General features: G+C 31.6%; 1 protein-coding gene across 2 annotated transcripts in view; it reads right to left on the minus strand.

Moving 5' to 3' along the window:
* LOC142323456 (phosphatidylinositol 4-kinase alpha-like) overlaps positions 1-15,429 on the minus strand; it is a 141,593-nt gene that overhangs the window by 28,573 nt on the left and 97,591 nt on the right. For both annotated transcript variants that reach the window (XM_075363094.1, XM_075363095.1), the window contains 3 exons: positions 14,450-14,721; positions 10,696-11,010; positions 2,651-2,830 (listed from right to left, as the gene is read on the minus strand). In XM_075363094.1, the coding sequence (XP_075219209.1) occupies positions 2,651-2,830; positions 10,696-11,010; positions 14,450-14,721 (767 nt within the window). The remainder of the gene's footprint in view (positions 1-2,650; positions 2,831-10,695; positions 11,011-14,449; positions 14,722-15,429) is intronic.

Below are 15,429 nucleotides of genomic sequence, written 5' to 3' on the forward strand. Positions count from 1 at the left end.
GATGTGTATCAGGAAGATTACATTTTTAGTTAAGGAGGAGTTGCGACCCAGCTTTAACTGATAGGTGTTTCACTCATTAAGATTATTGTGCAACCACTAGACAGAAAACTGGGTCTCCAAACAAGTGCACAGACAGATTCCATCAGATCAAACCTAAGATATATTGGTTCTACAAAGCCTGAAATCTTCAGGATGGACATAACAGGATCTGGCCTACACCCACAGAACCCAAAATGAAGAGGAAGAGATCACCAGGATAAAGAAAAGTGGGTGAACAGTGAAAAAGATTTATAATTCAACTGTACAGGAGCTGTAGGATTGAGAAAAATAGCCATACTCAGTAGACAGCTTTGAGCCCCACCACCAGGTAGTAGGTGCTCGCAACATCTACAATTAGAGAGATCACAGGGATTTTTGATCCAGATAGATGCAGCATATTATCAATTAACAACTTTGTATAGAAAAGCCTAAAAAAATGCCACAAAAATATTAAATTTTCCTCCCGAAATCAAACAGGTACTTGAGAATGGACTTAGGTTTTCTAAAGAAACACCCTCAGCCATACATGGATTTCTACAAAGAGAAATTTCCAACACAACTAAAATGTACAGCTAGACCCCCACCCCGCACATCAATCACCAACAAAAAAATTGGAACATGACAGCTTTAATTTTTCTGAACAAAACAAAATAAAATTACACTACCAAAATAAAACAGTCATCATTATTATGTAATTCATTCTAGATCACAAATAACATAAAATATATGTATTTACAGCAGTTTTGACAAAAAGCAAAGAAATTTCAGTGATTGCTGATTAACGAAAAAATAATTTAGTTTTTCCTACCTAATATATTAAAATATTTCTTCCTTTGAGATTTGTCTGAATAATATGTAAACAGTACCTAAATATACTATATTTTCTTGTACATGACAGGCCCCTGCATAAGAGGCATACCCCCAAAAAAAATAATGTGGATTTTGGGAGAAAGTTAACATGTAAAATTTTCAATTGATTTATATTTATTTTTTGCATAATAAAAATAAAATATTAAAATATGTACTTTAAAATTAAACTGTCATTAAATACTACATTATGTAAAAAAATGATGGTACATTGATAAACAATATAAAAAATATGGAAGTACATGTAGGCTAGCATCGTGCAATCATTTTAAAAGACAAGCAAGTTAAAACACTATTACAGTAAATCTGAAAAAGGATTCGTACCTGTCTTTTAATGTTCATTGCTGTTTGATCTCAAACTTTAGAAAGGAAGTGATCATCTTTGATGTTTCATATGGCAGAGTCTTCACTTTCATCTAGGCTATTAGATATGCAGCATTTTTTGAACTTCTTCACAACCAATTAATTTAAAGTAAAATTCCACACAGTTAAGATCCAGTTGCATATTAATATAAAACTTGGCTTTTCCGGTTCCAAATGGGTTTTGAAAGGCCAATTAAAACAAACATGGAGTAGCTGGAGTAATGACCATTCTAGTAGGAATACAAAATTGCACTGTTTACTTCCTCAAAATCTGTTTTTCACATTGTCAGTTACATGTCTACGGAAACTTTCCATTACTAAATACTTTTCAATTTTAAAAGAACACCAGGTCACTCCCACACACATTTTACCTACTCTAAAACTAGTAAATTATCCATCCATCTTTTTCCTTGGCACTTAACAATGACACCAGCAGGTAATTTTTCACCCTTTGGGAGGGTTTTTCTTTTAAATACAATAAATAGTGGAATTTTTTTGCCATTTTCAAGTACTGTCTACATGACTGTACAAAGCTACAAAGCTGTTTTTCATAACCACAAGTACACAGGTGAACTGTTTTATCATTAACAACATTAACTGTTGAATCTGCTGTCATTTCAAAGTAAACTGATCATATTTGATCAGCATTTTCTATCTGTCCCATTAAAAAGTTATTTTCTTGTTGTAACTGAAAACATGTCTCAAGGAGGCCAATAATTTTTCCTTAAAAGCTTCTGGCAAACGTTGACAAATTGATATGTTTTCTTAGTGATAGTTCATACCTACTCATAAAACAATTTAATCATCCTCGACTTGCTTTAAAATTCAGTATTTAAAGTTCCCTCTCAATTTGTGTGGCTTTTAATTGTGTCATCTCTGTTGAAACACTAAATCCTTGCTCACGTAGGTCTTGAATGTAAAAATACAACAGCTTTCCTACTTGAGGAAACTTTCAAATTCTGCTGCGAAATGCTCTTCTACTTTTATTACTATCCATATGCTTCTCTTTTTCTTTCTCCAATCTCCTATACTGATTCTGAAATATCATATTTACAAGCTAATTCACTGCCGGGGGTTTTTTTTTACAGCAGTAATCAATTTGAAATGACAGCGGGTCATCTGGCAAGAATGGTTCTGGACAGCTCAGTTAAGAGGAGCATAGATTGGTACCCCTTACATTCAGGAAGGAAAAAGGAAGAAATCAAGCAAAATGGTATGATATCAAAGTTTCTTGGTTGCTTATGGTATCAATCATCATTGGAACAGAAGATATGGAACATCTGGGATGGGGGGATTTTCTGGATGTTCTCAAGGAACAAACTTTAAAATTGATAAAACATATAAATATTATTCTAAAGTAAAGAAACCAATAATTACTTACAGTATCATGCCGAAGTGTTTGAACAAGCTGTGGAATGTAAAACAGTACAGCATCTGCTGGGTAACTGGCTAACACTCTGACAGCATACTGAGCAGTAATTGGATGTGGTGGATACTGTCGAGAGAAATAAGAAAGAGCCTGAACAGGTGTCACTCTTGCCCAGCTTAACATATAAACCAACTGAAACATTAATAAAAAAAACAATTAACAAACGTGATCACAAATATATATATTATTATTATTATTATTATTATGCTTTTACGGCCAACATGGGACCACTTAAGTCAATTTTAGTTGGATCTTTTCTGAGAAAAGCGTGTTATTTTACTCTTTCGAGCTGCCCAGTATTTCTTCATCCGTTCAGATCTTGCTTTCTTTTCTTCATCCGTAAACACCCTCTTCGTTGTATTTTGTCGTTTGTCTGTCTTTTGTTTAAATCTAATGCTTTTATCTTTTAGCTTTGTAATTTTTCCAGTTTTATTCTGTAGGTCAGTCAGGGAAATTCCCAATTCTTTCATATCTTCTCTAATTTCTTTGATCCATCCTACTTCTAGCTTTTGGAACCAGAGCTTTTCAATGATATTTCTTGACAGTCTTGTTTGCGGTGTCCTTATGAGATGACCGAAGAAAGAGATTCTTTTTTTCCGCATAGTATCAGTAACAGGCTCTATTTCTCGATACACCACCTCATTTGGCACAATCCACCATTGGCCTTCTTTTTGGTGTTTTTTATTGATACACGTTCTGACAATTTTCCTCTCTATTTTCAGAATTTTTTCAATTCGGTTTTTCTGAGTGATTTTGAAAAGGGTCTCGCTTCCGTAGGTGACTTCTGGCTGTACTACAGTTTTATAATGTTTAAGTTTTGTTTTAGCAGAAAGGCATTTTTTGTTATATGTTGACCAAGTTAATTTTTGGGATTTAATCATTTTATTTGTCCTGTTTTGCCATGTCACTTTTTCATTTAAATTATAAGTTATTATTTCCCCTAGATATTTAAATTGTTTTACTATTTTAATTTTCTGATTGTTTACCGTAATGTGCTCTATTACCAGAGGATCTATGGCCATTAGTTCAGTTTTTTCGAAAGAGATATGAAGCCCTATCTTTTGTGCTAGGTTTTGAAGGCTCATGATTTGTGTTTTGGCTTCTTGAATATTATTTGCTAAAAGAGCGAGGTCATCTGCAAATCCTAGGCAATTTAGTGTGATGGAGTTTTTCTTAGTACCCATTTTTATATTTTTGGGATTTATTTCATACCATTTTCTCATGACAAATTCAAGGGCGCAGTTAAAAAGGAGTGGTGAGAGGCCGTCTCCTTGCCTCAATCCAGTTTTTATGTAGAAGGGTTGAGAGAGTTCACCTCTGAATTTCACTCTGGACTGGGTATTGGTTAAAGTTAATTTTATCATGTTTACGAGTTTAGGGTGAAGGCCCAGGTTTCTCAGAATATTCAGCATGGATGGTCGGTGTATACAATCATAGGCCCTTTTAAAGTCGACGAAGGTGATTATTAGTTGTTTTTTCCGTCTTTTATATAAGTCCATCATAAGTTTTAAGGATATTATTTGCTCCGGGCAACCTCTCCATGGCCTAAATCCCCCTTGGTATTCCCCAAGTTCCAGTTCAAGTTGGTCTTTGCATCGGTTGTATATGATTCTCGACAGGATTTTGTATGTGCAATCCAGGAGAGATATGCCTCTGTAGTTTTCAGGATTAGTTTTATCCCCTTTTTTATGTAATGGATGGATGAGGGCTGTGGTCCAGTGTTCTGGAAGTTTTTCTTCATTCCATATTTTCACGAGGCATACATGTAGGGAAGTTTTGACTGAATAAACTGATGAGTGTTTCCAGAGTTCTGCGAAAAGCTGGTCTTCTCCGCTTGCTTTGTAGTTTTTTATTTCATTTAAGGCTGCGAGAACTTCTTGAATTGTTGGCGGGTTGATATTTACTGGTGAAGTTTTAACTGGAGTTTCAGTGTCAATCTCAAAAAGCTCTGGGGGGTCGTCACAGTTGAGGAGTCTATTGAAGGTTTCTGCCAAAATTTCAGCATTTTCTTTATTGGTGTGGGCCATATTTCCTTTTTTTCCTCTCAGCATAAGGGTGGGTGGTTCATATCTTTGAAGAGCCTGACCAAAAATTTTATAATAGTCTCGGAAATTAGTTTTCTTGGAACTTTCTTCTATTTGCTGAATCAAGTTTTTTTGGGCTTGTCGTTTGGTTCCTCTTATAATTTTCTGAGTTATTTTCCTTTGTTTGGTGAATTCATGGTTAGATTCTTCAGTTTTCTGGGTTTGGTGGTTGATCCAAGCCCGGTGTCGGTCTTTGACTGCTTTGTCACATTCTTCATTCCACCATTGGTGTTTTTTTCTTGGGTTTATAGGGGCTAGTTCTTCAGCTATTTCTTTCAGTTGGGATGTTAGTTCTTTTAAATTATTAGTTAATTTGATTTTTTTTTTTGTTTCTTCAAAGATGGCATTGTTTATTAATTTATGTGGATCATAAGCTCTTTTGTTTTTAGGTTGGGATTTTTTCTTTTTATGCGGGGTGAATTTTATTTTAACTTTAATTAAGTAATGGTCCGATCCAGTATCTGTTCCTCTCAAGACTTTTACATTATAAATCTCCTTGTGATAATTCCGGTCCATGCAAACATGATCCAGTTGCCATTCTCCTTTTTTCCAATCTGGGTGTTTCCAAGTCTTCAATTTGTTTGGTTTTCTCATAAAATAGGTGGATTTTGAGATCATATTATGGTTTCTGCAAAATTCGACAAGTCTTTGGCCGTTCTTGTTAGTTTTCTTCTGGGCAGGCCATTTTCCGTTAATATCACGATATCTTCGTTCTTTACCAAGTTGGGCATTAAAGTCCCCTATTAAAATCTTCGTGTGGGTCTTATTTATGTTGTTTGCAGTTTGGTCAAGAAGTTCCCAGAATTTGTCCATCTCTTCTCTATCTTTTTTAAGATTGTTTTTGTCATTGGTGGGAGCATGGACATTTATTATGGTGTAGAATTTATTGGCTGATTTTAGGGTTAAGGTTGAAATCCTGGGGGAGTAAGACTTAAATTCTACGACTGAGTCAATTATTTTAAGATTGATTGCAAATCCTGTTCCGAACTGTGGGCAATTCTTCATCACACGTTTCCCGGGGATTCCTTTGTAAATTCTGTAACCCTGAGATTCAAATGGCTCTCGATCGGTGTTTCTCATTTCTTGAAGTCCTGCGATTAGGATATTTTGTTTGTCCATTATGTCTGTTAGAGTTTTTAGTTTGCCGGGTTGAGTTAGAGAATTAATGTTGTGAGTGGCAATGTAGTTTATTTGCTTGTGTCTTATCCTCAATTTTGAAGTTGTGTTGTTTTTGGGTGTTTCCAAACGCTCCGATTCATTGTTATCTTTTAAGCAGCTGCCCACCGGATCCGAGTGCAGCCTTCTCTGGTATTTACCAGACGGTGGATTTTTTCTTAAAAGACCTTCCATATTTGACTTTCAAAGGCAAGTCAGCCTTGGGTGGGAATAAATTCCCGAGTTACAACTCTGGATGTGGTCCAGAGAGGTGATTCCGATTTAGTTCACCAGTAGAAATCTCCACGTTTCTAACTGGTTATCCAGACGAACCAACGTGGAGGCGCAAACCGATTTTTTTTAATTGAGATTTTAAGTATGGAGAAAGTTTAAATCGGTTCCGGAATCATTTCGTCCAAATATATATATATATATATATTTTTTTTTATGTGAATAATTCACACACTTTTTTGACCAACATTTTTTATCTATAAGCAGGTGCGTGATTTATGCAAAGAAATGATTTTACATAGGTTATAATGAAACTAAAATGTGATAATCAGTAAGAGAATTATATTTATTTGACTGAATATTTTAAAAAAAAAAAAAAAAAAAAAAAAAAAAGTTTAAAAATTCAGGTGTATGAATTATGCAAGTAAATACAGTATAAATATATCATATATATATATATATATATATATATGTGTGTGTGTGTGTGTGTATGTGGTGTATTTACACGCATCACACACATGCAAATTGTTTACTTCAGGTCTCAGCGTAAAGTAGACAGAATATATATATATAACCTGACTATATTGGCCTGTAGTGCGTGTAAATACTCAACACACATGACTTTTAAAAACAGCTATCACACGATAACAATGTTAATCATTACTTATGCCTGTTATTAATCTCAGATTATCACATTATTAGTTATTATTATGTATAGAAGAGCTGTTCTAGCAAGTCTCCTTTGCCTCTACTTACAGCCAAACATCTACTCCCCTCCCTAAGCGCCTTGCTATAACTGCTTGGCTATAATTATAAGTTAAGTCTACAGCAATGTAAAAAACATATTATTATTGAAAAAATGTATACTAATTTCAGTTTCCTAATTTTATAATATTCATATAATTTGCTACTTGAGGCCTAGAGTAAACAAACATGTGTTTGTTAGTGCAAGTATTTGAATTGCAATTTGGTACTTATCACGTATGATGTTAAATAAACAATATCAATACTTAATAACTATTTATAGTTTTATGACACAGTTAAATTATATTTCTGACATTATTTTAAAAATGATTACTTGGTCTTGTAAAACTTCATTGTTATTAACCGTGACATTGTTAACTGCTGGTGATCAAAGGGAGTGAGGTTGTTTTTGTCATTAATATGGTTTACATAATTATCATACTGAAATTTATGACTTATTTACTTTATTACAATGCTAGAAAATAAGTTTTTTTTATATAAGTGTTTTTAAGTGTCGTGAAATTTAGTAACTATGGTTGAGAGTCCTTCTTGCTGTATAGTTAAACACAAAATAAATATAGTAAAACAAATAGCATATAGATAATCAGAAAAAGTAAAATATTAAGAAGTGGGGAAAAGACAATAGTTATTAATGTTTTCAATAAATTTTGCAAAAGATACCTTACTTTAGAAATTAAACTAGTAGAAGCAGTTGCATCTGAATTCACAGATATATCCAATTCAAGTGTTAAGAGATCACAAACTAAAAAGAAAAAAAATATGTGGTAGTATGCACACCAAAAAAGAAAAAAAAAACATTTAAAACCCATTTGAGGTCAATTTGATGATTTCAATAAAAATTCTAATCCTTGGAGTCTACTGTTAGTGAAGATAAACTGAGGTGTTGAATGACTGTGATTATTTATAGAGTGATTAACTGTAAGAAACTGAGCAAAAAAAAAAAAAAAACAACAAAAAATGATAATAAATCATAAAATATTTTTTTTATTATTTTATGCATGTAAATAGTATTTCAGAGTTTGTGTAAAGCACTTAACAAATTATTTTACAAACTTATTTATGTTTATCATTTCATCAAACCATTATTATTTTATATAGCTACTAACTGCATATGACAATTACTGCTGTAACGATAAAACAAAATTACCATTGAAGATAACTTTAGTATATTTAACAATTTAAACTTTTCTTAATTTAATAAACATTAAATGTTTTGGAATATATCGAGCAATAGACAACTATTTCTGTATTATTATTATTATTATTACGATAGGAACTAAATCAGGTGTGCAATTTTGTATACACCCAGTTCATACTGCCTTGTTTGGCATCTGTTTGGTTTAATTCTGGTAAAGCAGAAAGATATTACACACATACACACACACTTTTAGAGTGTGTATGTGTGTGTGTGTTTATAGAACTTTTTTAGAATATACTTGTATCAGGAACTGAAAAAAGGGCATCACTGTATCATAAAATTGAATAAGTAACTATGCTGTTACAAACATGAAAAATTATTTACTTTTGCACATAGCTCATCATTAGTCTTCTTGCTCTTCCCTCCACATTAGCTCTCAAAAGCAAGACTATGTTAGTCTACTATGTATTTGTCAATGAGTTTAAAACTCAGTAATTTGCTTCATAGTAACATTTTTTACATATCAGTAAAAAATTGTGGACGGTCTTAATTTAATTCTTAATACGTTTTCTGTTTCATTATGTTACTAAAACCTTTCTTCAAAAAAGTAAGGGAATTTTTGCCTTTTTGCCTGTTTTTTAACTTTACCAGACCTTATATTCAAGTGAAATTTATAAAAAACTAAAGATATGCCCTATTAGTTCATAACAACTTTTCTTTGGTTTCTCACCGAACTTGGATAGTTCTCAATTATCAATTTTACAGTTACAGTTTACTGTTTTAGAGCAATAGATCAAATTTACCACTCTTTACCTACCACATTAGACAAAATATTTTAACCTTTTTTACAGCAGTATGTACAGATAATACTGAAAAATTTATACATAGTTTATTTTAATAAGAGTGAGTCAAATTTAAATAGTAATTTTGTTATTCTACTCAGCAAGCAGTTCCGAGCTGGATGGCGGAGTGGGGGATTAATGTTCAGTGTGTTAGAGAGGTGAAAACAGCATGGTTAGTTCCTCTGCTCTGTTCTGTCGTCAGTAGCCATGAGTGAGCAAGAGGTTCTATTGTCTGTTGCACAGCAAATAATCATAAAGTTTCAAACAAATGTTTCATCAAACACGTGATGAGACATGGGTCAATCATTACACTCTGGAGTCAAAAAATGGAGCGTAAGGAGTGGCAATGGAAGGATGAGGGCTGCCCAGCAAAGACCAAAACCCATCTGTCAGCAAGAAAAGTTCTTGCAACAATTTTTTTTGACTCAAGGGGAGTTTTACTCATTGATTTTCTCCGCAATCAATGAATGGTGAATGCAGCTTACAGCTGCTGCCACAAAAAATGTAGAAAGTATCATTTCAGATAATCCCATTTGAAAATGTATATTTAGTTTAAAAATAGTCTGAACTACTGAAATTTCAGAATGAGATAAACGTAAAATAACTTATTTGTTGTTTATATCAAAATAGTTAGAAAACTAACAACAGCTGGCTTTGTTGCCAGCTGCTACTGTCAACAAAAGATGCCTACTGAGACAAAAGACGGAGTATGCCGATCAGAAATGTCATCCTTCTCCATGACAATGCCAGGCTGCACACCGCAATTTTGACAAGAGATAAATTAGAAAAAATGCAATGGGAAACCCTCAACCACCCTCCCTACAGTCCAGATTTGTCCCCCTGTGACTATTTTTTGTTTGCACCCTTGAAAGAATCGCTTAGAGGGGAACGATTTCAAGTATATCATTATCATTATTATTATTATTATTATAAAGTTTTCAACATAAAAATTAAGTACATATTTGCACTAAACTGAACACTTGCCTAATTCTCAAACCAAATGTAGCATCATACTGCATTTCAAATATGAAGAAAATATATAAAAAACTAATACTAAAATGTGAGTATGAAAAAAACAATTAAATACCCAGAAAAAAATATTTATTTATAATTTTTAACAAATTTAAGAACAGAAATGAGATGTGATTTGAGTTTATTCTTTAATCTGATTTTTAGGACATCAGATAATGAAAAGTCTTTATAAATAAATCTTTTAAAAAATTTGTAAAATATATCTGTAAGTAAAAGGAAGTGGTCAATATAATAAAAAACAATACATAATGCTCAACATAAAACAAAAAAAAAAAAATTAAAATAAAATAACCTGGTGCAACAAAAAAAGAAGGAACTAATAACTTGGTTTTCTGTCAAACATTCCTTTACTTCAAAAAGACGTGTCCAAACAGTTCAAAACGAAGGGAAAACAGGTGTTATGTCATGTACGCTGGAATCTCTTTGCATATGGTTTTCAACCTGTCTTTCTCTGAAAGTGCAAACTATCAATACTTGATAATATAAAGTTGTTCATGCAAGCCACTTGCATCACAACTAAAGTTGTGATGAAATGAATGCTTCCATTTGACTGATCACAGGTGTTTTGACAATCATCCGACCAGGAATGTCACAAATATAGGTAATAACCCCATTTAAATTAAACAACAACTAATACTGTATGGAAAATTATTGAAAAGGTACTTACCATGAAAGTTTCACTGTAATTCAATTAAAATCTAATTAATAAAAAAAATTAAAAACAATATTAATCAACAAAGAAAACAATACCTCTGGTGCATCATTAAGTAAAGTATCTGTTGTGACAAGGAACTGAAGGGCTTGCGGTATATGAGAGACAGCAGTTGGATTTAATCGGACTAATCTTGACACTTCTTTAACAATGCTGTCAGCATTTTTTAAACGAACGGGAAGAAACACAGCTAAAGTAGGACTGATATCCCAAGCTAGTCGGGCTATATCACGTAATGTCCTTTCTGAAACAGTCTTTGCTTTCCATGCTGCAATTGTATCTTCTCCCTGAAAATGAAGCTCTGCACGGCTAGTTGGATTATGCCAGATAAGCAAAAATTCTATTTCAACAGCCTAAAAGAAAGAAAAAATCCTTTTTTAATTAATAATGTATCAAAACGTTATTTAAAAAAGAAACAAGAAAAACCTGATAGTATGACCATATGTAGGTATAAATATCACTGAGTTCTCCCTTCATCTTCTTACTAGTAACTCAGTTTTACAGATATTGTTGTAGATGTATTTTGGCTCTCAGCGCCTTCTGCACCTCCTTGGAGTTCCAATTGTTTCACTTAGAATTTCTTGTTTTAGATCATTCTTCCCACATCTCTTTTCGATGAACGATGCATCTAGTAATGACTGCACTTTTTTTGTTAACAATATAATCAATACTGATTTTCTAAGGCTATTTTGAAGCTTGCCAGAATAATGTAAATCTCCATAATGTAAATCTCATGTTACCTTATAATCTTCAAGCAAACAAGACTTTAATCCCTTAAATTTTTCTGTTTTTACAGAAAAAATTGTAACAATATTAAAGAAATAAGTCTTTAATGTGAAGGATCGTAAATTCTAACTGAGACAGAGATTATAAAGAAACCAAAAAATTTCCTTACAAATAAATTATCAACTTTATGGCTAAAGCAATAATAAGACTATCATGAATCAATATTTAATTTGGAAAAATGTAATGCAGTTTAAAAAAATCATAAAAGTTGCTTTTTACTAATCTCTGATTAGTTAATACTGTTAAAAAGTTTTTCTCCAATATCTATAATTTTAAAGCAGGAGGTAAATCAAATGCTATTAATCTACTACACTTAAATGTACCGATTCATAAAGTGCTACATTTTGAAGAATTTAAATTTAAAGAAATAAACTCACTCGATAGCTTAGATGAAGTTTACCATAACTTTTGTTCATTCTGCTGATATCTTTTGTAAAAATTTTCTATATATCCTTACAAAAAAAATAGTGTTAATATACTGGAGGCCAAAAACACATGCCAAACATGAACTATCCAGAGAGTGTGTGTGTCCTGTCAAATAACCAGGCTGGCCTGTATGTATGGCCTCCCTATCACATTTCTTTCCAAGACTCATATTTTGATCACAAACTACTAATTTAGTTATAAGTTGATTTAAGTTCTTTGATAAAGTTTTTAATATTACAGAAGAGCTAACCATGAACAATTTTTTGAGTCTTTCTTAATACAATATTTTATATAGTTATCATTTCTCCACAGGTAAGTTTTCTTTCTCCTGTTTTCAATAAATAATGTAAGATTACAAAAAGTTCAGTACAGTAAAACAATTAACCTTAATTATAATACAGTATATGCATAATTTTATATTTACTTAATATTTTCTTTTCTTAAAGATACTATTGTCAACTATGAATTGTCAGAGGGTGTCTTTAATGAGAATAGAGATGGAAGCATTAGTTCTTTCTATTTTGACACAAAAATGAACTTTTCATTTTCCTTGTATGCATTACAATTTTATTATTATGTTACTGATTTTAAGGTCAGATCATCTACAACTGTTCAACCATTGCACTAAACCATTTGCTGCTATATCTCTGTATCTGCAGACAGAATGGGCTCTGCTCTGTGCTAAGAGCGCACTAAGAGGAAATTTGGCTAATATTTGTAGGTTTACTCTTCTTGATACATTTTTCTACTCAAATTTTCTATTATTTCTGTAACTATATGTACATAAATCATAAATATTTGCATATGTATTACATCTTATTCAAGATGAAACTGAATTCTCAATAATAATAACACTGATAATAAAAAGAGATTTTTTTTAATGTTTCTCTAAGTGTGATACCATTTCTTGAATTGCTTTTTTACGTACATTACAGATCTGTAAATACAATTTTATTAAAGAAGGGATGCTCAAGCAAACAGAAGAGCATAAGTTTATTTTTTTCTTTGCAACAATAACATATGTTATTATTACAATATTCATTAATAACAAAATAACATCGAAGCAACTTCCACTGAATATAGATGGTAGCTACCAGTTTGATCTTTCCATCTCTGCTGACAGTCAGTAGCATCTACTTTCCAAAAGGTGAATGGGTAGCTTAATAACTGATAAATCTAATGATGCAACTACTACTAATAATCTAATAACCCACTACTTACTGTTGGAGATTTTAATTCTCATAGTTCAACATGGAGAGACAATTTACTTGATGCTAGATACAGATGAATCAAGTTTTTCTTATTGACTCTGGCATATTCCTGCATTTTTAGTGATGATGCTTATTTTAAAAGTCATAAAGGATCACTGACACCAACTGAACTGTGACTTTGCTCTACGGCTGCAACAGTCATTTCCTGATCATAATTGATAATGATAATTTTATTCCTTCAAAAACTCTCCCCCCACAACGGTGCAAAAAGGAAGCTAATTGGGAGCAAATTCCATTGAAATATCTCTCCAATTGAGTTAACAGAAAATGTAGACAAGAAAGTAGAAGATTTACAATACATATATTTACAAAATATAATAGAATCTTGACAGTCAAACATATTTTAGAGAAATACAAGATTTTCATCCCTTTTGTAAACAATGGAACTTGTGCTTTGACACCTCCATTGACTTACAGTACAACCCAGACAATTAAATATTAACTAAATTTCTTAGTCTCAGGGTTGTTAACCAAACTATAAAGAAATTTCTCAGGGACATTTGATGTCATCCTTTTACAGTGATATTATCACTGTAAATATTATCTTGAAATATAAATTGTGATTAGTAACAGTAATAGTGTTTCAAACTAGGTTTTGTACTTAAGCTAGTTTTGTGTTTTCAAACTAATGTTATTTTAGGCTTTTGAAAATTCCTGCTCTCAATCACCACCATTTCTGTAATAATTGAATGTTTTGTTTTATTCAGCACTACATAAGCTCTTTATAATTTATGGATATTTTTAACTAGTTTTTAAATTTTGTATAAATGTAATAAGTATGAATGAAAATTTTTCACATGTGACTGATAGCAAGTGTTTCTTTACATGTGTATTATAAATCACAATAATAATACAAATTACCATAGTGGTCTTTATTCTGCTTTGGCTAAAGACCTTAGAAGTTGATGCCAAAAAAATCATTATTATTACATACAGTCATGTTATATATGTTAAATTAAAATTTGTAAATAAAAGTTGTTATTTATGTATAATAATATAGTACAATTTGTAAATAGTACTTCTGGTGATAATAATAATAATAATAGTAATAATAATGCAATGCAATTTTAAATTCAGATCTGAAGTAAGTGAAAATGATGGTAGTTTGATGTATTCATTATGTTTATGTGTTTATTTTATTTAAAATAAATTTTTTTTCTAAAAAGTAAAATAAAAAACTTTTTTTTGTTTAGTTTATTACAGACAGTGAGTTTTTCAATAGAAACCTTTCCTGAATTTTATTCAGAAGTGAATAACATTCCTTGTATTAAGGAACTGAAACATTGCAAAATGATTACATAATTCTTACCAAAAGATCTAAAATTAGATTCCTCTTTTTATTGTAATCTTTTACAAAAAGATTTCCACTATTAACTTGACGTTTAGATCTTGTTGACCTCTTAGTAAGAGTATTTGTGGATGCTGAAAGAGGTACAGTGTTGAAATAGCCAGAAGCAGCATGTGGGCGTGGAAAATCTCCTGAAGCTATGGAAGAAGTAGTACCAGAATTCATTCTAACATCACCTGACCCTATAGTCAAACCTGCTCCACCACTGCTCTCGAAAGCAGACACATCAAAATCTGAAAATAAAAGGTACTTTTAATTGTATTCACAATTAGAAAAGGATTCCTTTTTTTAAAAATAAAGATTCTATTGACACTGTAAATCCTACCGTAAGAAATTCCTCCTACGAATTTTTTTATTCTTGTAACATCATCATCATCACCTTCTATGATCATTAGCTATTTTTATGCAAATATATCAAAATGATTAACCAAAAGAAAGAATATCTATTATAAATGACAGATCTTCCTTATTTTACAAACTTTATTTTTGAGTATAATAGTCCCTATGACAAGAACAGTATATGAAAATACAAGATTTAATGTAGAAATCCAGTCAACTCCCGATTACCCGCGATAATAACTGGGAAGAGAAGTGTGGATAATCCAAAATCACAGCAAAATCACTGTTGATGCAAAAATAGTATTTAATAAATAATATGTTTAAAATGACGTAATACTGTACTGCACTTCAGTATTTACATGCACTATTGTAATAAGGTATAATGGTAAATAATAAAATACAGTACACTACATTGCATTATTATGTACCTGGTAAATGTATTATCCAGAAGTTTATTCAAAATACCTATTAATATAAAACAAATGTTCATTATCACTAATGCTATAAATAGATTGTACATACAGTAGTGTGTGTACTATGTAATGCATTAACAAACACTTTAAAACTACAATAGCTAACAAAAAAAAATTACATAGATATTA

The sequence above is a fragment of the Lycorma delicatula genome, chromosome 4 (genome assembly GCF_047948215.1).
Source record: "Lycorma delicatula isolate Av1 chromosome 4, ASM4794821v1, whole genome shotgun sequence".
Classification (NCBI taxonomy): domain Eukaryota; kingdom Metazoa; phylum Arthropoda; class Insecta; order Hemiptera; family Fulgoridae; genus Lycorma; species Lycorma delicatula.